The following is a 25,664-nucleotide window of genomic DNA, read 5'->3' as shown; positions in this document are numbered from 1 at the left end:
AAAGAAAGGCCGTTCTTTCCATATCATTCAATGCTGAGCAAGTGTAATACACTCTTGGTAAGAAAAATTAACTGTGAACAATTGAAAACCCTGAAATGGATTAAGAAGTGAGTTTAAAAGTGCAACTCAAAACTGCTATGTGCTGGGGGCATTGAACTTTATCTTCTGCTTATTAGAATCTGATGTTTTTGTAAATGAGAGTGAAATATTTCAGAATATTAAGCATTTGTAAATCTGATAAGTAAAAGATGAAATAGACATTAGCCAATTGGAGCATTAACAATAATTTACTCCTTCTAGGTACTTAATAGAATTATGAGACTTGGTTTGTGCCTTCAAATAAATTACAATTTAGCTCGGAAAACCAAATAAATATTCAGGCAATACAACCAAGTAACACAGTCACAAATACAAACTAATCATGGCGGAGGGAACCCGGCGTATGGGGACACTTTCCTGGGGTGGGGTTATCTAGGAAGGTTATCTGTGCAAAGATAATGACAACAAGGAGGCACTGGCAAGGCCCTTGAAAAGAAGGGACAGGTCCTGAATGCACCTAAATCCTATGTGCACGGTAGAAGCAGCTGAGCCAGAGCACCAAGGCTGAAAACGAAGTTGTTTGCAGACACGGGGAGTGGACAACCAGTAAAAGGGACACTCAGGATGCTAACCTAAGGGAAATATTTAATATAAAAAGCAACAGGAAACCAGAAAGGTTCTTGAGGAGGAAGACCTGTGATGGAGAGGAGGGTCCTGGCAGCCACAGGCAGGAGGTCTACCTCTTAGGGGCCTGTGAGGAGCTGCTGCCCCAAGGAAAGGCCAGTTGTAAGAGTGAGCATCTCCAGGGACCATGCTGTACCTTTTAACCAGTGTCTTATGCATATGATGTCCTTTTTAAGGCAAGCCCAGGGCTGGCAGAAAGCAAAGGTGAGGCAAGTCCCTGATGGACAGTAGCTTGGTGCAACAGAAGTACAGGCCCCATCACTCACAGCTGTGTGATTTGGGGTAGATTTTAACTTCTCAGCATCTGTCTCCTCCTCAACCATAAATATGGGATGAGAAAATTCTACCTACTTATGAGAATGGAGTGTGAGGTGGAAATTGCTGGGGCGGGGTCTCTGTCATCACAGGCCAGAAGGAAAAGAAGCAAGCATCTGAATAGGTGGTCTTCAGAGGAACCTGAAGAACAGTCCTCTGTCTGTGGTGTCAGGAATCCGCATGGTTAGGTCAGGTGGGTGAGGGGCGGGATGCCTGAAAATCCCTCTCTTTCAAACAACGAACACAGGGCACTGGCAGCAAATGACTCAGAGAGGCCAAGGTTGGCTCTGGGTTAGGGAAGATGAGAGCTCCCATCTTCAGCTTCACAAGGGTTACTGTGAGGCCCAGAAGAGGCCTGAAGCAAAAGGTCAGACACCCCCTCCGAAGGAGTCATGGCAGTGGGGTGACTCACGGAGAATCAGAAGGACTCATGGCAGCGTGCGGCCTCAGGGAGAGGCAGCAACTTCTGAGGAGGAAGACAGCTCAGAGCCAAGAGTGAGAAGCTTTCCTGGTAGAGGTCTTTTGGTCTATCACTTAACCTGGCTTCATTCTTGAAATGGGAATAATTTTTCATATTTTCTTAGCTTGTATTATTCAACAGAAAACCTTAGAAAAATTCTCCCTTGCCATAAGGCTTTTCTGCATTTATCTTCAAGCCCGAATTTTGTTTCTAGACTGTCAACCCCCAGTGGTAGAAACCACGTATCATCCATCTGTGCCCCTGCAGTACTCAGCATGGCGTACCTGGCACACAGAGAGGATTCCTCTGCCTGGAATGCACTTCCCTTCCGTAGCCACACAGGCCTTTCCCTCCATGTCAAGGACCTGCTTGAATGTCAGCTTTTCCACAGGCCAACTCGATCCCCATGTACCTCCATTTAAAACTACAACTCCCCAACCCTTATCCTGCCCTTTCCCTCCTCCAGTTTGGATCACCTTTTACATACTATATACTTTATTCATTTACTATATTTACTGTATTTCTTGCTAGTTCTCCTTCATTAGGACAGGACTTAAGTCGGTTTGGCTTTACTGATGTTTCCAGCGCTAGCATAGTGCCTTGTACAAAGTGCAAAGTTAAACACGCATTGAATGAATGATAATCCCAGTATAGGTTTCAAGGGTAGCAGATCACTCCTTCATTATTACTTTTTGCTCCTAGAGAAAGGCACATTATATTAAGTATACAAAAGGAAAATAACTATCATTTCAGAGTCCATACCTCTGAGCCCCAAGTGTTGATAGCAACAAATTTTAAAGAAAATAATCCAGAATGAATGGCATGTATGCTTTGTGCCAAAGGTTGGCTTATCTCTTTTAATCAATTGATTAGCTATTGACTGGATAATACAGACTTCTCTAGCAGAGGAAAGATAAGATTCATTAGCTGCCATTAACCTCAACTAGTGAGATAACAAGTACTACTGGCCAGTGCAGTGGTTCATGCCTGTAATCTCAACACTTTGGGAGGCCAAGGCGGGTGGATCACGAGGTCAGGAGTTCGAGAACAGTCTGACCAACATGGTGAAACCCTGTCTCTACTAAAAATACAAAACTTAGCCAGGCGTGGTGGCACATGCCTGTAATCCCAGCTACTCAGGAGGCTGAGGCAGAAGAATCGCTTGAACCTGGGAGGCGGAGGTTGCAGTGAGCCAAGATGGCACCACTGCACTCCAGCCTGGGCAACAAGAGCAAAACTCTATCTCAAAATAGTAACAACAACAACAAAAACCAAGTACTATTAACATCTCCTACAACTCTTGGTTTCCCCAAACCAAGGGAAAAGTTCGACTACCATTAAAAGCAATCAGGGACAGTGAAGGGAGAGGAATGGGGCCTCTTTGCATGCATTTCTGATTTCTCTTGTTCAAATGTCTGTAACTTTTTTTTTTTTGCAGTGAAATGTTTAAGCTGAATACCAAAGGAAGGATGTTTCAAATAAATCATGCCACAACTAGGCAGACTATACTTAAACTCTCCATTAGATTTTACCCTGAAGCAAATTCTTAGTCTACTTCTTTGTAACCATCCTCATGGTGCTCCAAGCAGGACAGAAGACAACAAGAGGGGGAATTCATGATACAGATTGAATATGAAACGAGAAACTCAACCCTTAATAATTTAAAACACTATAGGCAAAAGCAGACTTTATGATATTAAAGAATATTTAATTCAAATTTATGAAAAAGACACTGAATCATCAGATTTTACATTGGGAGCAGCTCTTAAAGACTACCTCATTCCTCCAAACCCCCTCATTCTCTGTCTCATTTTGCAGATGAGAAACCTGGGGTGAGAGATAAAGTGATCTGTCTGAGGCTCTCATGTCCAGTGAGGGAGCTGAAACTAGAGTTCAGGCCTCATTGCTATTTTCACTATGCTTTGCTGTCTACTGTTTTTATTTGTGTAATTTTAAACTAGATTTGGGGTCCACTCTTGCCCTTGCCCCTCCAAGCCCCATATCAGCAATGGTTGATCTCTTAATTTGAGTTAAGGAGATTTATTACCTAGAAATAATGACCTCTGTGCTCTTAGGAGAAAAGGTTAAATAAATTAAGAAGATACTGAGGTGGGCAGATCACCTATGGTCAGGAGTTCAAGACCAGCCTGGTAAAACCCCATCTCTACTAAAAATACAAAAATTAGCTAGGCGTGGTGGTGCATGCCTGTAATCCCAGCTACTTGTGGGGCTGAGGCAGGAGAATCACTTGAGTCCGGGAGGCAGAGGTTGCAGTGAGCCGAGATCATGCCATTGTACTCCAGCCCAGGCAACAAGAGCAAAACTTGGTGTCAAAAGAAAAAAAAAAAAAGATAAAGTTGCACCGACCATGCCACAGTATTCTTAACACCTTAAAGGAAGGGTTCTGGCCAGGGGTGATGGCTCACACCTGTAATCCCAGCACTTTGGGAGGCCAAGGCAGGCGGATCATGAGGTCAGGAGATCGAGACCATCCTGGCTAACACAGTGAAACCCTGTCTCTACTAAAAAAATACAAAAAAAATTAGCCGGGCATGGTGGTGGGTGCCTGTAATCCCAGCTACTCGGGAGGCTGAGGCAGGAGAATGGCGTGAACCTGGGAGGCAGAGCTTGCAGTAAACCGAGACTGCGCCACTGCACTCCAGCCTGGGTGACAGAGCGAGACTCCGTCTCAAAAAAAAAAAAATCAGCAAATCCAAACTCCCCACTTTTGTATCCACAGATTTTCCCTACCTGTCTGAGCTTTTAGCTTGATATACCCTAAATTGACCCCTGTGTTCTAAATTAGGTCAATATTCTCTTTTCTAACTTAATTTCTACCTCTGTGATTTTTATCCATAGCATTTCTGTTTATTAAAATGCTTTTCCCAGTTTTCTGCCAATTTGCAATTATCTCATGTTCACAATGTTTCAAAATTTGCCTTCTCACCTTACTCTGCCCTCATTTAACTCTACAGAGCCCACTTTGCTCCTTTAGGCCCCAACTTTCCAGAACATGAATTCACTATGTCCAATAATAATGCCTTACTTATCTGGAGGCCAATCTGCTAAACAATTTCAACTATCCAGAGCACAGCCAAGAACCAGAAATAAGAAAAATCCTCTCACTCCTAGGACTGAAAAAACAATGTGAGGTTCAAGTAACTTTAAAACTCATAGGCAAGGACAACTTACCCACTAGGCACAGTGCCAAGGGCCTATGAAACTTTGAGGAACCCATGAAAGTATTATTCTAATTTCTTTTAAAATCAGACCAGGCCTGTAATCCCAGCACTTTGGGAGGCCAAGGAGGGCGGATCACTTGAGGCCAGGAGTTTGAGACCAGTCTGGCCAATATGGTGACTTCATCTCTACTAAAAATACAAAAAATTATCTGGGTGTGGTGGTGCGTGCCTGTAGTCCCAGCTATTTGGGAGGCTGAGGCACAATAATTGCTTGAACCCGGGAGGCAGGGGTTGCAGTGAGCTGAGATCGCACCACTGCACTCCAGGAAAAAAAAAATCAGAAAAAAAGAACTTTTTGGTGGAAGACAATATTAATAAGAGTAATATTTTCAGCTTTGTACCAAGAGATGGAAAATGTCATTTTTTTTTTTTTCAGTAGAGGAAGGCACCCACAGGAGTCAAAATGGGGCCTTGCTCTTTGGAAGGCCTCTCCAGCTATCACTGCAGCCCAGTTTTATGTTTTTGTGTTTTTTCGAGACAAAGTCTCACTCTGTTTGCCAGGCTGGAGTGCAGTGGCACGATCTCCACTCACTGCAGCCTCAACCTCCTGGACTCAGGTGATTCTCTCACTTCAGTCTCCCAAGCAGTTGGGGATTACAGGTGTGCACCATCACGCCTAGCTAATTTTTTTTTTTTTTTTTGAGACAGAGTCTCGCTCTATCGCCTAGGCTGGAGTGCAGTGGCGCGATCACGGCTCACTGCAACCTCCAACTCCAGGTTCAAGAGATTCTCCTGCCTCAGCCTCCTGAGTAGCTGGGACTACAGATGCCTGTCACCATGCCTGGCTAATTTTTGTATTTTTAGTAGAGGCGGGGTTTCACCATATTGGCCAACTGGTCTCGAACTCCTGACCTTGAATGATCTACCCATCTTGGCCCCCCCAAAGTGCTGGGATTACAGGCGTGAGCCACCATGCCCCGGTCTTTTTTGTATTTTTAGTAGAGACGGGGTTTCGCCATATTGCCCAGGCTGGTCTAGAAGTCCTGGACTCAAGCGATCCTCCTGCCTTGGCCTCCCGAAGTGCTGGGATCATAGGCATGAGCCACTGTGCCCGACCACAGCCTAGTTCTCTTACTGTATGAACAGCTCATGAATCCTGGTGGTTGCCTGCCTTAATTTATAGCAGATGAAAGCAGCAAACTGGAAAAAGGAGTCATCAGAGGCAGGCCAGCTGACACAATTCACTTGGATCCTGCAAGTAACAGCTGATAGCAAAACCACTAAAAAAAGAAAACGTACACAAAACTCAACAAACAGGGCACACTATAGCTACCTAACAGGCACCAGGACAGAGTCCTGTATATTCCAACAGTTCCTGCTGAGTCCCACTCATGAAAATACTGACCCACCAATTATGGTTTGTTATGATGGTCCTTATTCATTAACATAGCGTTTATTATACTTTGCTTCAGACACTAAGAATGTACATAGCAATTTTTTTCCTCTTAAAAAAGGCTAAAGTATAACAATTGATATTTAAAGAGGTTAAGCTTCAGTCATTTAGAAAAAATGAAGCCTATAATTTCTTATGAATTCCTATTCTTCCCTCCAGTGAAACTACGCCACATGAAGCCTAAGATAAGTACACAGAACATATCCTCAAATTCTCAAGTATCATTTTGTACATTAATTAAAAAAATTTAGGCTGGGTGTGGTGGCTCACACCTGTAATTCCAGCACTCTGGGAAGCTGAGGTGGGTGGACTGCTTGAGCCTAGGAGTTTGAGACCAGCCTGGGCAACATGGCAAAACCCCGTCTATACAAAAAATACAAAGATTAGCTGGGGTGGTGGTGCACCTGTTGTCCCAGCTACACCAGGGGCTGAGGCGGGAGGATCAATTGAGCCCAGGAGGTAAAGGCTGTAGTGATTGAGACTGAGTCACTGCACTCCACCCTGGGCAACAAAGCAAGATCCTGTCTCTAATAATAATAATAACAATAATAATACGCTAATTTTGGCATAGGTAAATCCTTCACCTTCTCTCTCCTTGCTGCAGCACTCGAATTCCTTAGCATGGCACAATGGCCCTGACTAAATCTCCCTTTTACTCATCTTTCAAGACCAGGATCAAGAACTACTATTTGTGAATGATTTGCACATCTTCTCAGATAAAATGGACCACACTTTCCTTTATGTTCCACTGGAACCACGTAACATATAAAACCTAACTACATGCATCATGTTTTCACATCTTTCTCCCACACTGGATTGTGACAGGGACACCAGTTAGCTTCTGCATGGGTCAGAAACACAAACACACACACATACACACACACCCCTAGGTGAATAAATTAGAAAAAAGCAATCATCTGGGTGAGTGTGGCCACCCTTGCTTCCTTCCCCAAGCCCCAGCACCTTGTATGAGCTAAAGGCATCCCCCTTCCCTCTTGTTCAGGACTAGGTTTGCTAGAGAAAGCCCTCAGTATAAGTCTGACCAAAATATGGGATATGCTGATGCTAAAAAATTATGTGATTTTTTCTGAAATTTAAATTTAACTGAGTATCCTATATTCCTATCTGCTAAATCTGGTAACCTTACTCAGGGCAGATTCAGTCCCAAACCAGGATGGACTCCTTGGGGGCAGCATGTGGGCTGGATGTTAACCTTCATTTGCTACTTGACCTGTGCCCACCTTGTGCATAAACTTCACAATTGAACAGTGTTCTTGGACTATGAGCTGTCTAAGGGCAGGTACAATGTCTTATTCATCTTTTTATCTCTATACTGAGAAGGATTTCTTTTTTTTTTGAGACGGAGTCTCGCTCTGCCGCCCAGGCTGGAGTGCTGTGGCTGGATCTCAGCTCACTGCAAGCTCCGCCTCCCGGGTTCACACCATTCTCCTGCCTCAGCCTCCCGAGTAGCTGGGACTACAGGTGCCCGCCACCTCGCCCGGCTAATTTTTTTTATTTTTTAGTAGAGACGGGGTTTCACCGTGTTAGCCAGGATGGTCTCGATCTCCTGACCTCGTGATCCACCCGTCTCGGCCTCCCAAAGTGCTGGGATTGCAGGCTTGAGCCACCGCGCCCGGCCTTGAGAAGGATTTCTTAAATGTACATCCTAATAAAAGCAGATGTTCCTTAAAGAAATGTTTTAAACTTTTATGTCAAAAGACATATTTTTGGTGAAAAAGAAACTTCCGATCTCCTTTCAATGAAGCCCAAGACAATGTCACCATTTATCTTGGTCAACTTTAGTCACATTGGCATTCAACCATCGTAAGTTTAGATGGGGAGCATGGCACTGAGCCTAGTGCCAGGTGGGCTTCCTAGGGCAACTGTGAGAGTTAGGAGGCACTTGCACACTTTTACTCCAAAACCCACAGCATATTTCATATAGTCAATTAAATCTTAAGTCATAAAAAGAACAAGGTTAAAAATATATTATACATAGATGAGCTTAGATATAAAGGTAGTCTCATTTAACTCTAGTGGTTAACAGCAAATTAGTACCAAAGAAATGGAATTAAGGAATTTTGACAGTTATACTGCTAAGTTAAAAATAATTGTATACATATTTTTTAATTTTTTTCCTGATTGTCAAAGTAATATATGCTTCTTATAGAAAATCTGTAAAGCACAGGAAACAATAAAGCAAAATAAAAAAGAAATCACCTATAATCCTACCATCCAAGATCAACAGGGTGAGGGCCAGGGCTTCTGGCCATTGTGAGAGCCCCAAGGACACAGGAAATCTCCAAAGATCTGCATTCTTGTTTCTGGGACAGACAGGTAGGAAAGAAACGGTGAAGTACCACTTTGTTGCACCATGAGTTAAGAGAAAAGGGGAACTGTGGCCACAAGCAACAGGTGGTGGCAGGGAAAGGAAGCAGGTGGGCCAGTCCCTGGAGGCTGAGGACAAGTGTAACATGGTGGTGGCCTAATGATCTTGGCAATTCCTGTCTCCACTTCCTACTTCTTTTTACAACAGGAATCCCTAATCCCCAGACCAGAGTATTTGTCTTAGATTGTAGGAAGTTTCTAAATTTCAGTGAACAAGAGGTGGGGAAGCAGGTTTCTTTTCCTAGTACTGCAAATGAGGGAAGCTGGGTTCGGGCATTCCAAAGTGGGAGCTCTGAACTCATTTCCTATAGTAACTTCCTCTATATAGCAGTTACTATACGTTCTTCAGTTTTCCTATCTTACAAACTGAAAAGGTTCTGTGGACTATCCAAAGGCAATTCTTTTTTTTTTTTTTTTTTTTTTTGAGATAGAGTCTCACTCCATCCACTCAGGCTAGAGTGCAGTGGTACAATCTCAGCTCACTGCAAACTCTGTCTCCTGGGTTCAAGCAATTCTCCTGCCTTAGCTTCCCGAGTAGCTGGGATTACAGGTGCACACCACCACACCCAGCTAATTTTTGTATTTTTAGTAGAGATGGGGTTTCACTATGTTGGCCAGGCTGGTTTCGAACTCCTGACCTCAAATGATCCACCCGTCTCAGCCTCCCAAAGTTCTGGGATTACAGGCATAAGCCACTGTGCCTGGACAGCTCACGTAGTACACTAGTTTACAAAGGGCTTCACTGTACGTTATCTTAGTCGACCCTCAACAGAGTAGGTAAAACAGGAGGAATTATCTCTATTTTACAGATGAAGAAATAGACACCAAGAAATTAAGGGATGTTCAAGGCTATAAAGCCAGATGATATATGAGCTAAGGCTCAGGTTTTATTTTTTTTTTTAAACCTCAAGTTCAATACAAAGAGTAAGTTCTACAGAAAGGGTGCTCTTAACTACAGTCATAGCACCCATGGAATACTACAATGCTATAATCCACACCTTTCAAAGCTAATGGAATGCCATGGTAACTTATTTAAGGCAATGGAGCTGGAAGAATACATTCTAGCAATGAAAAAATATTTTGTCTCAACACTATTAGCATTTTTCTGATGATTAAAATTTAAATATTTAATTTTGAGTTATCAGAAAATGGCATATATAATTTATTCTGGTATCAATATCTGCTATAGATGTGCTCTACCAAAACCAAAACAAAACCCTATTTTGAAAATTTGATTTTGTTCAGCAGATATCTGTAGCAATGTTTTATAAAAGAATTTATTTCACTGTTTTTTGTTGTTGTTTGGTTTTTAGAGACAGTGTCTTGCTCTATCACCCAGGCTAGAGTGTGGTGGTGGGAATCAGCTTACTGCAGTCTTGAACTCATGGGCTCAAGTGATCCTCCTGCCTCAGCCTCCTGAATAGCTGGGTCTACAGATGCTCACCACCACATTCGACTAACTTTTTTTTTTTCTTTTGTAAGGACTGGGTCTCACTATGTTGCCTAGGCTGGTCTTGAACTCCTGGCCTTAAGCAATCTTCCTGTCTTGGCCTCCCAAAGTGTTAGGATTACAGGCATGAGCCACAATGTTTGGCCTATTTCATTGTTTTTGAAACATCTGAAATTAATCTACATATATATATACTCTCTCTATGTATATATATTTTCTTTAATACCATATATCTGTGTAGTCCACAGGTTTACAAAGGGCTTCACTAGGCATCATCTTAGTTGATCACTATACATTCACTATACATTATCTTTCTGTCCAGAAAACAAGAACACACATCTTTGGAGATTTCCTTTTGTCCTCAGAGATATGTATATATACACATACACATGTTCAATTTATATAGGACTTTCCAAGAAAATCTACTATACTAAGCAAAGTATACCTAAAGAGAATATTACAAATATAGTAGCCATCTAATATCAGTGACTTAATAAGCAGGCCACTAAGCTGTCAATCGTCATAGTTTTCTCTTTTTTTTTTTTTTTTAAATAAAAGAAATGAAGCCCAATGCAAAAGTCACCACATCAGTGGATTAAAATTAATGTGTCTGGCAAAATGACTAAGCCTCTTTCCTAAAGTGGTTATATATCTTACTGAGTCATATCATAGTCATTAGCCAGAGTTAATTTCGAACAAATAGATGGAGAGATACTCATGTTTAGGCCTGCACGATGTGGAGTCTCTTCCATTTTCTGCTTATTTCATTAAAGCAACCCAAAGCCTGAAGAGCTGCTTAATATTATCAAGATACCAAGACGTCCTAACAACCATACCTGAAGTAAGACTGCTAAGATGTCATGTAAGGACTACATGAAAAGCAATGTTGTCTAGAGACTGCTGATGTTAAAAACAAAACTCATGCAGAAACAAGTGTGTCTGCCCAAGTCCCCATCCCGAGAATGCTGACAGTTTCTTGTTGGTTCATACCTTAGGTCCTCCAAGCTTTAAGCTGTATTTCTCTTACTAGGTAATATTCCTAGGTGTCAGAGGAGCGAGGAAGTTACTATTCTCAACAACATCATAAAATTTAGACAAAACACTAATAACTGTTAGGTCTGAGTTCTACTTCGGTAATACTGCTATGAAGTTAGAGTGGTTAATTCTTTTTTTGTAAAAGTTTAACATTTCCAAAGAGTTTTCCAATTGTTGAGCTTCAAATGAGTTATACGAGGACTAAGATATCAACTCCTGCCAGCTGTTGGGAGGGCTAGACCCTTGGCCAGTTGTGAGTGGCCTCATCCACTTACCCAAGTGTATCATCAGATGTTATCATTTCGTATGCACCATGATCTAAACAGGTTGGGAAGCACTGAACTGAGGAAGGATTGTTCCTCCATAAATTACAAGGTTACCCTGTTACATACAGATGAGGTTTTCCAGTTTGATGCACAAAAGTGTCAAACTCAGCATTAAACAGTGAGGTTAATGGGCTTAACTACTCTCACACTTGTTGAGGAAACTGGGAAATCATGTCATTTTACAGCCCAAGGAGCTCCTTTTCAGACACTTTGTCTCCCAAAAAGAAAAAAAAGGTAGCAGAAGAGATCTATGAGGAAAATAATCAAGCCACTGGTGCTGCAGGCTGCAGGAAGTTACCTGGCCTTACCACTCACTACTGCTTCCTCCTTGACATTAAGACCAAGGCTTTCATCCTCCTGATCTTGAAAAGCATATTCCCCTCAACTTCCATAAATCTGCAAAACTTGAAAAGAGCCCCAGTATCATCAAGTAAAAGAGACGGCGTTAGGAATCTCACTGGAAGGAGGGGTGTCTTCAAGCCTCTCACTGCTAAGCCGGACATTTCCTAACACTGGACAAATTGTACGTCCAGCTCAGGGGGTGAACTGCAGTGGTCTTTTACCCTCCAAGCCAATTGTTAGCTTTTCACAGGAATCAGCAGGGAAGCACATGTGAAACCTCTGTGTGACGGTGAGCACCCCCATGCCTTGTGTGACTCTGCATGTAGATGAAGCAGGCTGGGAGCTTTCTTAGCTGCTGCTGCTGAGTTCTCAGAGAAGCCCTTTTCTCCGGCTTGGCTCCCTGCTGGGACAGCCCTTTTCAATTTTTCTATCCCCTCTCGATCTCTTCTCCTGCAGAATACAGGGAAACTTGATTGAAATAAAGACCTAGGGAACATGTTTTATTTTCTCCTGTTCAATCCATTTTAGAAAAGCTTTTAATTGGTTTTAAAAAGATGCTAAACAAAATGTGATGATGTTTTTCAGTCTTCATGAACTACAGATACCACTTTTTATACTTTCAAAGGGCTAATAAATCAATCATGAAATTAACTCTGCAGCTAAATTTAAAGCAAATCCACTAAATACCAGGTTCATTAAAAATCTACGCATATACTTAGAAAAATTTAAAATTCAAACAAAATTATCCTAGTAACTGAAATCTGACTTGAATTTTTAGTTCTACACTGAAAATCCAAGACCAAGGCAATCACAAAGGGAAAAAAGGAGGGCTTGGGAACCAGTTTTAATAAGCCAATTTACAAGAAGGAAGGGGTGGTGGGGGAGGGGAAGAAGGCGAAAAGAGAATATCTGGATACATAACAACATAGTGCCCCTGAAGGGATTCTTTTATTTGAGTGTGTGCACACATGCACACACAATTTTTCTGTGTGAAAGCTGGAAATTCAACAAATGCAAAATTGAGGATTCAGTGACTGATATGATTACTGTATTGTGTGTTAGTTCCTCCTTTTAAAGAAAAATGCTCACAACTTCTGTTTTCTTACCAGTAATAAATATTTTTCTACCACTCTAAGCATTTCTACAATATTTAGCTGAATATACCTTTAATATTTAACTAAAACATCTGAAAAACCTATATGCTAATAGTTTGATAAAGGGAATCCTTCCACTTTACAATGACTAATATTCTTGACACTTGGATCAGCCTGAAAATTTCTTCTTATTTTCTTGAGAGAATATAAACATTTTAAAAAGCAAGGTGGTATGACAAAGCACATTTTTATTTTGTTAAATATATGCCAACTAGAAATACTACAAATATTAATTTATCCTGCCACTGATTCATGTATTCTGCAGGTAATCTGGCAGTCCAGGTCAGAGTCACCAAATTCTGATTAATGACCAGATGGTGTTCCCTTCAGAGAGAACCCCTGCCATTTCCAATCACTAAGGCAACCACATCTCTTACTTCTTACATATTTCTATATTCTTCCTCTTCAGTCCTCAGATACATTCATTCCATGTTCTTTTTAAATGATCCAATTCCTCTTTCTCCCAAGCTGGGCCATGTACCTTGGATGCTCACCCCTCACTTCTAACTCTATGTCTCCTTTCATCATTTAAGTAGCTTCTAAACCACTTCTAAAAGATATAACCGCTTGATATATGGTTCACAGAGCACATAGTTTACCCATTTAAAGTGTACAATTCAGTGTTTTAGTATATTCACAGATATACACACCACCACCAAAATCAATTTTCCAGCATTTCTGTCACTCCAAAAAGAAACTCCATTCCCATTAGCAGTGACCTCTCATTCTTCTCATTCTCCCCTCCCAGGCCTAGGCCATCCCAAACATACTTTCTGTCTTGATAGATCTGCCAATCCTGGACATTTCACATAACTGGAATCATCCAATATGTGGTCTTTTTGACTGGCTCCTTTTGCTTAGCATGTTTTCAAAGTTCATTCATGTTGTAGCATGTATGGTACTACCTTTTTTATTGCTAAGTAATATTCCATTATATGGATATACCAGATTTTATAAGATAAACATTTAGTTATGAATAATGCTGCTATGAATACTGACATACAAGCTTTCATGTGGACATACGTTTTCATTGCTTGTAGGTGTATACTCAGTGGAATAGCTGGGTTATATGGTAACTCTATGCTTAACCTCTTGAGGAACATTCTCACCAGCAGTGCATACAGGTTCCAATTTCTCCACATCTTCACCAGCACTTGTCATTATCTGACTTTTTGATGATAGCCATTCTAGCAGGTATGCAGTGAGTGGTATCTCACTATTGGTTCTGGCATTTCTCTGATGACTAATGATGTTGAGTATCTCTTCTTATACTTATTGGCCATTTGAACTTTACTTATTTTTGAATGTTTTCACTCTTATCATGCCCTGTCTAAATATAAACTCCAGCAATATGAAAACACTTAAGCCCACTAAAATGAAAAGACACTAAAAAAATTTTTTTGTTGATAAGGTATTGGTTAATCACATATGTATAAACCTCTATGCCATAGGCTGTGAGATTTAAAAGCATAAGATAATGTTCCTTCTCTCAAAAATCTTACAATAAGTTTTACAACATAGAAAAAATTATTCTTAAATCTTGGTGTGGCAGGTCATTCATTAATAGTTTCTGTTTATTTCTGTTAGTATCTACTTTGGATCACAAATGCTTCTTAGCCAAGGGGGTGTACCTCTGTTTAAATCAATGTGTATAGTATTTAACAATGTAAAGGACAAAAAGTATAAGACAGCATTGAAGTTATTCTTTCTTCTCCCAAGTGACTTTTAGCATAAATTATTTTCAGCTAAAAAAAAAGAAATATTTTAAGAAATAAATTTAAATGCCTAGAAAAAGTCCCACATTCTAATAGGTTTTAAAATTAATATGCTGATATGATAAAGTTTTTTTGTGTGTGCATGATATATGTAGACACTGGGGGGGTAATTATTTCTATTTCAGCAACTTTAGATATATACGTTTTACTTATTTATGAAAATACTGGAGGAATCATGATATATGTAGATACTGGGGGTAATTATTTCTGTTTCAGCAACTTTAGATATATACGTTTACTTATTTATGAAAATACTGCAGGAATCAGAGAAAGAGAAAATACACTCATTTCTCTAACTTCACCCTTAGTATAAGCTAAGACTCCAATTATTAGGAATGATGGTTTATGCAAAGCTGATTTTAAAATCCTTCCACAATACATATATGTTGTAAATTTTCAAGACTGTTATAGGTTATGTTTCTTCTCACTATTTTAGAAGTTAAAAAAAACTCTAGGAAAACCAAGACAAGTCCTTTACTTTTAAGTGCAAAATACACGCACGTATGTAACTGTTAAATTAAAAATTAGATTCACCAGTTTAAGAGTAAATGTTTTCCTTACAGATTAGTTTCTATTTCTGACTTTAAATATGAGATTCTCATATAGACATTAAGATGCTTTTCAAGTCAGTGTTTAACTGCTTTGTACCTGCCTTTGATTGGCATTTTTCAAGGTTACAGCATGCAGAATCAATCAAGAGAACTCATGTCTTGTGACACAGCCAAACATGCTCTGGCAGCCTCTACATAATTATCATATTTAGCCAACCTTCATAGGTTGGTTTTAAATTTGTTAACCTACCAAAATCACAAGTCTCTAATAGCCACATCAGTAAAAATGCAACCACAGGAACCAAGATCCTGGCTATAAATTCACTCCTCAAAAGTGCCACATGACCCAAGAAAAATAACTCCAGATCATCTGTTAAAAATAGTTTTTTTTTTAACTGCCCAAAGAAAATAAACTTAAATATCCCCATAAACAAATTTTTAGGAAAACCCATGAAATTATAAATGAAACAAATGGGAACATATTCAATGCCTTCTCTATTAATATCATAATCTCCCTTGGGAGTTGGAGGTGGTAGGGATATATAATATGGTGGAAAACTTACAAAACAACAAAATACAATGCGAATTGTTGTATCCCACACAGAAACTGTGGGCTTTTGATTTCTTCAGAAAAGGAATGGAAAAATTATGTTGAGAAAATAATTTACCTTAAGCAGAAGTCAAGACCAGATGACCTTTCAAAATCCTTTCAACAACAGAATTTTATGTTTATGATAACCTGCTTATTTAGAGACTGCATCATTATATACAATTTACTGAAAAACCCTTTGTTAAAACATTCCATATCAATAGTATTATTTTACCTGAGGCGGTGCCTTTTTCAGTAAAACGAGAAGAGCCTGTAATACAAGATTTGAAAATCGAGGGCCAATAGGGACATAATCTGGAAAAGAAATATTATTATGTTTAGGGATTTGATCCACATGTACATATTCCAAACATTCAGTTTCTTTTTTGAATCAAAAGTAAACACAGTCCCTACATAAGCAGTATATGTATAGAAAAAGAAAAAATATTTTAAAGAGTAAACAGTCTTAAACAACAGTCATACAACTATTTATAATGAGAAAAAAATCTCTAATAACCTAAATGCTTAAAATATAAGAACACTTATCTGTAATTTTTTTTTTTGAGACAGGGTCTTGCTATGTTGCCCAGGCTTATCTTGAACTCCTGGGCTCAAGCAACCTTCCTGCCTCAGCCTCCCAGTTAGCTGGGATTATAGGTTACCATAATCCCACTGTACTCGGCTCTATAAATTTTTTGAAAAAGCTTCTAAATATTCACTTTGAGTTCATGTAGACGTTTTTTTCTGGGATTATTTTAGAGGAAAAAAAATCTCAGGTGTATTTACCAAGCATTTCTAAGAAGTTACTGCAAACCATGGCAGTTCAGTACACTGATACTGAAACATGATGTTAGAAAATGGACAAAGGGGAAAATAAGGAATTTCAATAAAACTGAAACAATGGCAGAACCACTAAGATTGGCCCTCAGATGGTAAGGAACAGATAACTCTCTAAGAGAACATCCTACCTGTTAAACATTTACCAATAATTCAATATTCAGCGTAAATGCCACCTGCTTAGTTTTCTCTGCATACTGCATATGCACCCCTGCCCTGTGCTTAGAGCTACTCGCAGGCCCCCTGAGGTCAAAACTGATCCCTCCATTTTCAGACTATCCACCAGATGAGAACAGTGTGAGGGAAAACAAAAATAAATAAATAAAAACCAGAATATCCAAAATACATGGCACATTCTACTTTGCATTAACATTTGCCAACATATGTTATAAAGACATGCAGCATCTTCTTTTTCTGAGACTCTAACACTTCTACCAGAGGAGGAAGGGCTCAGCAAGTGCTTGTTGAATAAATGAGCAAGCATGTACAGATAGATGATAACCATTCACACCAGTGAAATGTACTCAGAGGGCACACATTCCCAACATGGTAGTGTTGCTATGACCACACACCTCAATTGTGTTAAGACAAAGGAATTTACACAGAGCTATGCGTTTGTGCCTAAAAGCTTTTAAAGAAATCATCCCATAAACTGGGCTGAGATGTATCAAACATAGCAGACCCAAAATCCACTATCAATTTATGGAGACCTCACAGATACACCAGCTTTGCTTTATAACAAACACTGCCAAAACTTAAAAAAATAAATAACAGAGGACCAAAAGCAAGTCTGAAAATGATGGGAAAAATGCAGTAAGAACAGTTAGCTTGAAATCATGACTACAGCATTATGGACAGCTTAAGGAAGAAGGGATTATTCGGACACTGGGTAGTATTTTCAGATGTTATTAAGTCACCAGGTGGGTTTCTATTTCAACAGAGTTTATTACCCCTTTCTGAGCCATTGTTGTAATGAATTTATGTCAGACTGATTTAATTTTGCAGTGAAATTAAATTAGCAACAACTTTCTGGCACTTCCTTGCCGTTTATTTCTTATGAGTTAAGTGCCAGGACCAAGTCTTTTTCATGTTTGTATCCTGTAGGAGTGCACTTCAACATAGGAGATATTTAATACATATTTTAAAAATTACTATAGAGCACTTTTAACTTACAAAATTTTTTCAAGATTTATTATCCCATTTTTGTCTTCACAATTACTCTGTGGGATAAGCAAGAGAGGGATTATAGTCTGTTTTGTAAGAGCAGAAACTGAGGTGCAGAGAGCTTACAACTTCTGCCCTTAGTGTTTTAGTGAATTTGCGGATTTCACTGTGATCCTAAACCCTTCTTTCATTAGTTCTGTCAAAGTTCACAAGTGGATTTCTGAGCTATAGGCAGCACAGAGGTCCTAAATAACAGATATATCCATCAATGAAAATTATTCATCATTTACTATTATGGCAAGTGCACACTGGAAGATACAAAATAAGACGTGGGCCCTTACAAGAAAGCAGTTTATAATGCTGTTACAGTCACAGGGCGTATTAAAACGAATACTATCACTGATGTCAGCTATTTAAGAGATAACGTTATATTTCCTTATAAGACAAAGAAAGGTATTTCTATTGCTCTACAGTTTATAAATACCTGTTAATTTTCTCTTGTAACTTTTGAGATATTAGCTGTAATGTGGCAAAGATAATACAACAGCAGAAGTTAGGACTCACCAAGCAATCTCTCAATGTCATCCACAACCACACAACTGAGCTGGGATTTGTATGCATCATCAAAGATCTGAAAGAAAACAAAGTCATTTATTATCTCACTGTCCTCCATAGTTATGACAATTTCCAGGAAGTTTAGTTACTTCTTGAGCAATACTAAACAAAGCACAGGAAAACAACACCACTTTGGACTATAATAAATTAGAATTGACACAACTGGATCACAGCTGAACAGAGAGCAGGCTAAGGCTGTCTTCAGCACTAACAGCTGTGTGTGTCACACCTGGGCATGCTGGGGACTAGCTGATCATTAATCAACTGACACGTCCCATCACTTCTATCACACTGGTCTCTGGTATCTATGTCAGGAGCAGGACTTTAGTGTCCTGCAGGACTCAAGAGCTAGATGGAGCCGTAAGAGAGGTGTAAAATAAAACTGGATGTCATTTTACTGTCTGTAGGAATTGTGGCTCTGTTAAGCAGAAATAACACCAAAAGATCAGAATTCTGTCAACTCAAATCAGACTGTAATGGTAAAAGAGCTTACAAAAGAATTAAAGGTTGAGTATGAAGGATCAGATAGATGTACGTATAAAACCAGACAAAAGACATGAATGCACTGTCTTAAGATGGACAAGGAAATGAGAATGAAATTAAGCAGTGAAGGAACTGTTTTAGCCTGGCAAGGATGTAGTAATTTCAAATCAGATAGAAGAATTAGCTTAACTGCAAGTTGAGTAGAAGTACTCAAGGCCTTGAAACTAGCCTTTTTGGAAATGAAGGTCCTATTCCAGAAACTATAGGTGGGGCTCAGGAAATCTCATTGGTGTCATGAGTAAGAATTAGTTTCTGCATCCCAGCCCAGTCTCTCTGGTTGATAACCAACCTCAGTACACCAAGATAGTAAACCCTATCCCCAGCCACACCAACATCTTGCTTGGAATGGCATATATTCCTTTCTGGGTATCTTTTAACCATTGAAGATTTATAATTAGGAACAGAAATAAAATCAAACTCATGATATGAACTATTTTTCATGTTAGGTTTAAAAACAACCTGTGTATACTTGGTTTTTAAAGTATTCCTAACAATTAAGAAATGTTACCATAATAGAGTCTCACTGTGACCATCTTGATTCAGTTCCTTCCTTACATCTTTCCTGGCATAAATACGGACAATTTCTTCAGATATTTAATCAGGTCAACCCCTCTGGTGACAATGCTTTCCTATGCACCATCCCTTTACCCCCTAATCACCCTCCTACACTCTGTCTAAACTCCATCTATCCTTTCATCTTAAGCTATCTGTCTCCCCACTGGACGGTGAGGTGGATAAAAGCTTTACTCTGTTCGTGTTACGTCTAGTGCCCAGCACAGAACAGAATTCAGTAATGATGTCTGCTCTATAGGTTCAACGGTTGAAACAATACAAGTTTCAATTCAATCTTGCCATAAATCACTTGTCTTCTCCTTTGGCACAGGATTTTGTATATTACGTGTATATATTATTGATTCATTGTACTGTTCTTGTATTATACTAGATTGCAAGCCCTCAGATGGCAGGCACTGTCTTAATTACCTCTGTATCCTCATATCATTTAATATAATGCCTTATTAGAGAATAATTAAGAGGTATTTACTAAAAGAATAAATTTACGCATTTAAATTCAAGTAGAAATATTGAGTGAGAAGTTGGAGATATCTGATTGAAGTCAGGGAATGGAAATCACTCTCAGGACTGCTGAAACCATGACAACGGAAGCGATCTTCAAGGAGAAATGGTAGAAGAAGAAAAAAGGCCTAAGGACTGAGTCTTGGAGTGCTGCCTTATTCATTCACTCACTCAATCAATATTTTTGAATTCTTACTATGTATCAGGCATTAACGAAGGCACTGCAGAGGATAATAAATAAGACAACAATGATCCTACTTTCACAGAAGTTAGAGTTGGGGAAGCAAGGCACATGTAATTATAATAAAGCATGACATTATTAGGCTAGGGGGAACACAAGATGATATGGGGGCACAGGGTAGGCAGTATTTCCCCAGTGCCTTGGAAGTTAGGCATAACTATGGGGCTTGCTTTACTTAATGAAATACGAGGGAAATATACCCCTTTCTGAAAGAAGCCTTAGGAGTCACTGCATGATTCACCATATTCCTTTTCCCGCCTTGCCTATCATGGAATCACATGTAAGATGGGGTCTCCATTAACTATTAGTTTGAGTCTCTGAGAAAATATAATAAACAGAACTCACTGTCTCAGCCATGATGGAGATATAGTAGGTGAATAAAAAATAAACTTTGTTGTGTTAAGCCACTGAGATTTTCGGGTTGTTCTTTAATGCAGCATAACTCAGCCTATCTTGACTCTTAAATGGACCTAGGGAGACAGGACAGTCTCCTAAATTTAGGAAGTAACACTTAACCTGAGACTTGAAGCATGAACAACCGTTAACCAGTGGAAAGGGTGGAAGAAAGTGTTCTAAGGAGAATATACTGAAAATTAGGAGACACAGAGATGTGAACATTCAGGAACACTGCAGGAACGGTCAATAAGAATTAAAATAAAGTGGTGCTGTTGTCAATGTCAGTGGAATGGTAGGTGAGATGAATTAGAAGAGGTGATGAAGGACCTTGGATGTAAAGAGTCTTACAAATTTCATGAGTTAAAATTTTATTGTAAAGGCAATAAAAAGCCACTAAAGGGTTATAAGCAATGGACTGACATGTCAGGCTTATGTTTTAGAAATATTTTCTTGATTGTATAGAAAAGCATTGGAGGGGAATAAAAGTTAATTGAGACTGTGGAATTCCAGGTGAGAAATGATGGTGGCCAGGGAGTGGGTGTGCTGGTAAGTGAATAGAATCTAGAGATGTTTAGGAGGAGGAACTGAAAGAACTTGGTGAATGAATGGGTGTGGTGATGAAAGAGAAAACTGTAGTCAAGGATCCTTCCTGATTTGGCAACTGAAATAAAACACAGAGGTGAAGCTGGTTTGAGAATGGATCATGAGTACATTTAAAGAGCAAGAAGAGAAGGGCCTTTTATCTCCTCCTCCCCAAACACAGAAAAAGAGAAAATGAGAATAGGGTATTTATTTCTGTCTCTTGATACATAATGATGGCTCCTTTTGGTTTTGAGTTGGTACACTCAAGACAACTGAAAAGCTCAGAAGCAGTTCTACAGCAGTTCTTTGCTATTTTTTTTGAAGATGGAACCAACAGGGCAGTCAATGTGGTATCTTATAAACTCAGCTAATTTTTGGCCGGGCGCGGTGGCTCAAGCCTGTAATCCCAGCACTTTGGGAGGCCAAGACGGGCGGATCACGAGGTCAGGAGATCGAGACCATCCTGGCTAACACGGTGAAACCCCGTCTCTACTAAAAAAAATACAAAAAGCTAGCCGGGCGAGGTGGCGGGCGCCTGTAGTCCTAGCTACTAGGGAGGCTGAGGCAGGAGAATGGCGTAAACCCGGGAGGCGGAGCTTGCAGTGAGCTGAGATCTGGCCACTGCACTCCAGCCTGGGCGACAGAGCAGACTCCGTCTCAAAAAAAAAAATAAATAAATAAAATAAACTCAGGTAATTTTAAGGAATCACTGAAAATAATGCTTTTCTTTTCTTTTCTTTTTTTTTTTTTTTTGAGACGGAGTCTTGCTCTGTCGCCCGGGCTGGAGTGCAGTGGCCGGATCTCAGCTCACTGCAAGCTCCGCTTCCCGGGTTTACGCCATTCTCCTGCCTCAGCCTCCGGAGTAGCTGGGACTACAGGCGCCCGCCACCTCGCCCGGCTAGTTTTTTGTATTTTTAGTAGAGACAGGGTTTCATCGTGTTAGCCAGGATGGTCTCGATCTCCTGACCTCGTGATCCGCCCGTCTCGGCCTCCCAAAGTGCTGGGATTACAGGCTTGAGCCACCGTGCCCGGCCTGCTTTGCTTTTCAAAACATATTTCAGAATTCTACTAAAAGCTCTGATGTAAGCATATAACTGACCACCAGGCTGTGAGATCATGAATTAAGAGTCACAGGGACCTGGGACACCACAGCCTGGCTGGTTGTAGTAGTTCTATGTTTTTCCTTCTCAAAACAAGATACAGCTTATATGGCTGCAAGGACCTTACTTAGGACATTGCTTAGGTCTAAACTGATGATGACTTGCTACATAATATGTAGTCTCACCAACTTATCTCAGATATTGTAATTCACAAAGCATTTCAAATCACTTCACAGTTTACTGCATGGCCTACACATAACATTTGAGAGGAAAAATACTTACAGTAGTCAGTCAATATCAAGTAGTGACGTTTGTTTTTGTTTTTTGCAGTTGGTCTCTGTACTAATTACTATCAGAGGGAGAGGTGCACTCACAGCAAGCTCTATTAACACACTGACCATGACGAAGGCCGTGCAATTCCAGTTGTAACTTGACTAGTTTCAGGTAACCAGTCAACTGAAACTCCTCCGGGTAGCTACTCTGCTCTAATTTAAATACACACACACATACCCCTTTCTCTTCTCACACGTACATTTTCTTCCTTATCTAGTCACTAGTGTAACCTGTGCTCCTAACTCTTCCCAGGATCCACGATTTCTGCCTAGTCTCCTCAGTCCCTTAGTCCCTTTCACCCTTTCTGGCTCAGGCCCCAGCAGAATTCTAAGAAGATACTCAGAGTTGGTTGGCAAGTACATGAGGTTAGCTGCCACAGTAAAATCCAAGTGAGATATTTACATACTGAGCCGGGAAGCTGCACCACAACTTTATGTAGATAACCCCAAAAGGAAGAGAGGTACTGGAAAGAAAGATGCAAGAAAAGTACAATTGTACAAACTGCCCTAGTCAGACTAGTACAACTGAAGTGGCAAACTCACCGTGAGTTATAGCACACAGCAGGTAACACAGTGCCTGCTCTAGATCCAAAGATGCCCCAACACAGAAGATGCCAGGAGGGCTGAGGGTGGAGGTAAGAAGGTAAGGACCGTATCTTATAGATTCCGCCCGAAAATTAGTCTTAAGAATGTGTAGTCGGCCTAGTTTTACTAGGAAGTTTCCTGTAGAACAGATAAAATTATCAACGTATATATAGGGTCTTAGAGTTAGGTGGGAAGTCTGAAAGAGAAGGTTAAATTAAAAAAAAAAAAAAAAACAACAAAAACAGGAAGAACTGAAGGAGGAAACAATGTGGGAAAGAGTGGCATCAGTCAGCCTGGGTCTCATGAAATAACGAGAGGTCTATTCTAAAGGAAGAAGAGCAGCTCTAGAAAACACGAAGCCCATTATGTCCACCTGTGCACGTAATGAGATCGTCATATTAAACTGTCACCTCTCCTGCATGCAAAGGTGGAGGTATGACACAGGCTGGAAGGGCATGGGAGACAACCCAGAGTGTGGGGAGCCTGGGCTTACGGCAAGAGTATGCCACATGCACTCCGTGAGACTGAGGGACAGAAGAAGCAGGGCTCTGCCACACAGGGATTAGGGGCAGGTCTGAATATGGTGCTCAAGGACATGGCAAGCTCTTAAGACCCAGAGCCCACTCCTGGGATCTTCAGACAAGTGGGGAGCCACCTGTGTGTGGGAGAGGGGCAGCAGCTATGGGCTCCAGAGTCTACACAAGTGCAAATGGGAGCACGCCAGCATTCGTTCCATTAATCCCAGCCTTTCCGGATCACAAGCCACGACAAGCATGCTCTCAGGAGATTCAGCTCTCCATCCTCTGGGACCTCCTTAGTGCTCTTAGGTAAGCAAAGCCAAACATTCTGGTTCTTCTGGGGGCTAAAAGAGTTCATCTCAATTCTGAAGAGCTTGGCGTGAAGTAACTAGTTAGTGGAAATCTGATGACTGTAGGAATCTGATGGCTTAGAAAATCTCTAATGCAGTAAATCTGTCAGTGATTAGTTAAAAGCATACTCTAATCATATTTGGGAGCATATAAAAACGTAAATGAGCAAATTCAAATGGGCCCTATCAGTAATAATCTCTAGTTTCTAAAAATAACTTGGGAGTAGACCAAGCAAACATTAGCTGTCTGCTAATGAAACTGCCTCAAGGAAGTGGACCTAAACTTTTGGCAAAGCTCTAAAGCTTCCTGGAATAACCTTAAAATCCTTTATTTGTTCTCCCTGCTTTTCAGGAAAAAAATCTTACATTTTCACATATTGTGAGCCACAGAGAAGGGTATGCTTAATAATATAAAAAGTCACAAGGTCTGAAAGTTCTGCACCAGCCTCCTTTCTATGCCAAAGAGATACAAGTGCCAAAAGACACAGTGTATTGAACAGAACAACAACAAATACCCACCCCCCCGCCATACAGGGACCTGTAGTCACTTCCGGAGTGCCCACTTCTCTCAGTTAATGAATGCACAAACTTCAACAAATCAGCTACATTATATATTAGGATGTTAACCAAAAACACCCAAATTCTGTTGCTTAGTAACTGCTGTCAAAAGATCCCATTTCCAGCTCTACTCTTTGTATAGACTAAACCATGAAAAGAGGAGGATTAGGCATCATGATTCTGTTCTGTGCAGACTACAATTTGCAGTGGGATTTACAGGAGGATATTCAAAGAAGATTATTTCTTTCTTGCAAAGCTAGTGGAAAGGAAAATTTCTTCCATTAATTTTCAATCCTTTGAAAGTAAGACTATATCATGTTATTAATGGGTACAGTTTTATAAATCACTGGTAGTTTTACTTAGTTTTGTTCAAACAATTTAGTTCTATCTGATTGTTCTATTTCATCTCTACTGATTGTATACTCAGAAAGCATCAAGATTAGGTAATTAGCTAAAATCAAATTCTGCTTTCTTCTTTTGTTAATTTAAAGGCACGAACAGAACTAGTAAAATAGATTTTTAAAAAAGTATTGATGCAAAAATGGATAAAGGTATTAAAATTTTAAAACAGAATGAAGTTTGGGAAGCAAACATAAAATAGGGGAGAAGGGGAAGGTCTGGGAATACTTCCAATATCCTAATGGAACATATGGTATACCCCCCAGAATGTGAGGACAATACCTCATACATACTTCAGCAGTGTTGAGGAGTTTATCCATGGAGAAAGGATTCACTAATAAGCAAATTAAGAGAAGTACAAGGTGAATTTTAAATTAATTGAGAATAAACTACTTTCATGTATTTTAGCACCATCCATTTGTGAAAAAGAGGCAATAGTGTAATTATAATCAAATCTCATGTACTCATTAAAGCAAGTCTAACAGCCCTCTCTACTAACAAAAACTCTTACCTGTTGGTTTAAGTAATCAAATGGTATGTAAAGATGCTCTGTGAATTAGTTAATTCAGATCACAAGTCTTTAATAAAAATTAATGTGTTACATATTTCTGAGTTTCACAGACTATT

The 25,664-nt window shown here is 40.0% G+C and overlaps 2 protein-coding genes across 12 annotated transcripts in view; both read right to left on the bottom strand.

The window, feature by feature from the left end:
* CDC27 (cell division cycle 27) overlaps window positions 1-25,664 on the bottom strand; it is a 506,999-nt gene that overhangs the window by 310,148 nt on the left and 171,187 nt on the right. The window lies entirely within an intron of this gene.
* Window positions 1-25,664, bottom strand: part of NSF (N-ethylmaleimide sensitive factor, vesicle fusing ATPase) — a 145,021-nt gene that overhangs the window by 14,297 nt on the left and 105,060 nt on the right. For 3 of the 4 annotated variants that reach the window (XM_033184116.1, XM_033184114.1, XM_033184113.1), the window contains exons 16-17: window positions 18,309-18,375; window positions 15,979-16,058 (exon numbers count right to left, since the gene is read on the bottom strand). In XM_033184116.1, coding sequence (XP_033040007.1) covers window positions 15,979-16,058; window positions 18,309-18,375 — 147 coding nt within the window. Of the gene's footprint in view, window positions 1-10,518; window positions 12,125-15,978; window positions 16,059-18,308; window positions 18,376-25,664 lie in introns of those variants that run through there. The other variant, XM_033184115.1, reaches the window with a different exon arrangement.

This window comes from Trachypithecus francoisi, unplaced genomic scaffold (assembly GCF_009764315.1).
Source record: "Trachypithecus francoisi isolate TF-2019V2 unplaced genomic scaffold, Tfra_2.0 Lachesis_group20, whole genome shotgun sequence".
NCBI lineage: Eukaryota > Metazoa > Chordata > Mammalia > Primates > Cercopithecidae > Trachypithecus > Trachypithecus francoisi.
This window is presented reverse-complemented; position numbering and strand designations above follow the sequence as displayed.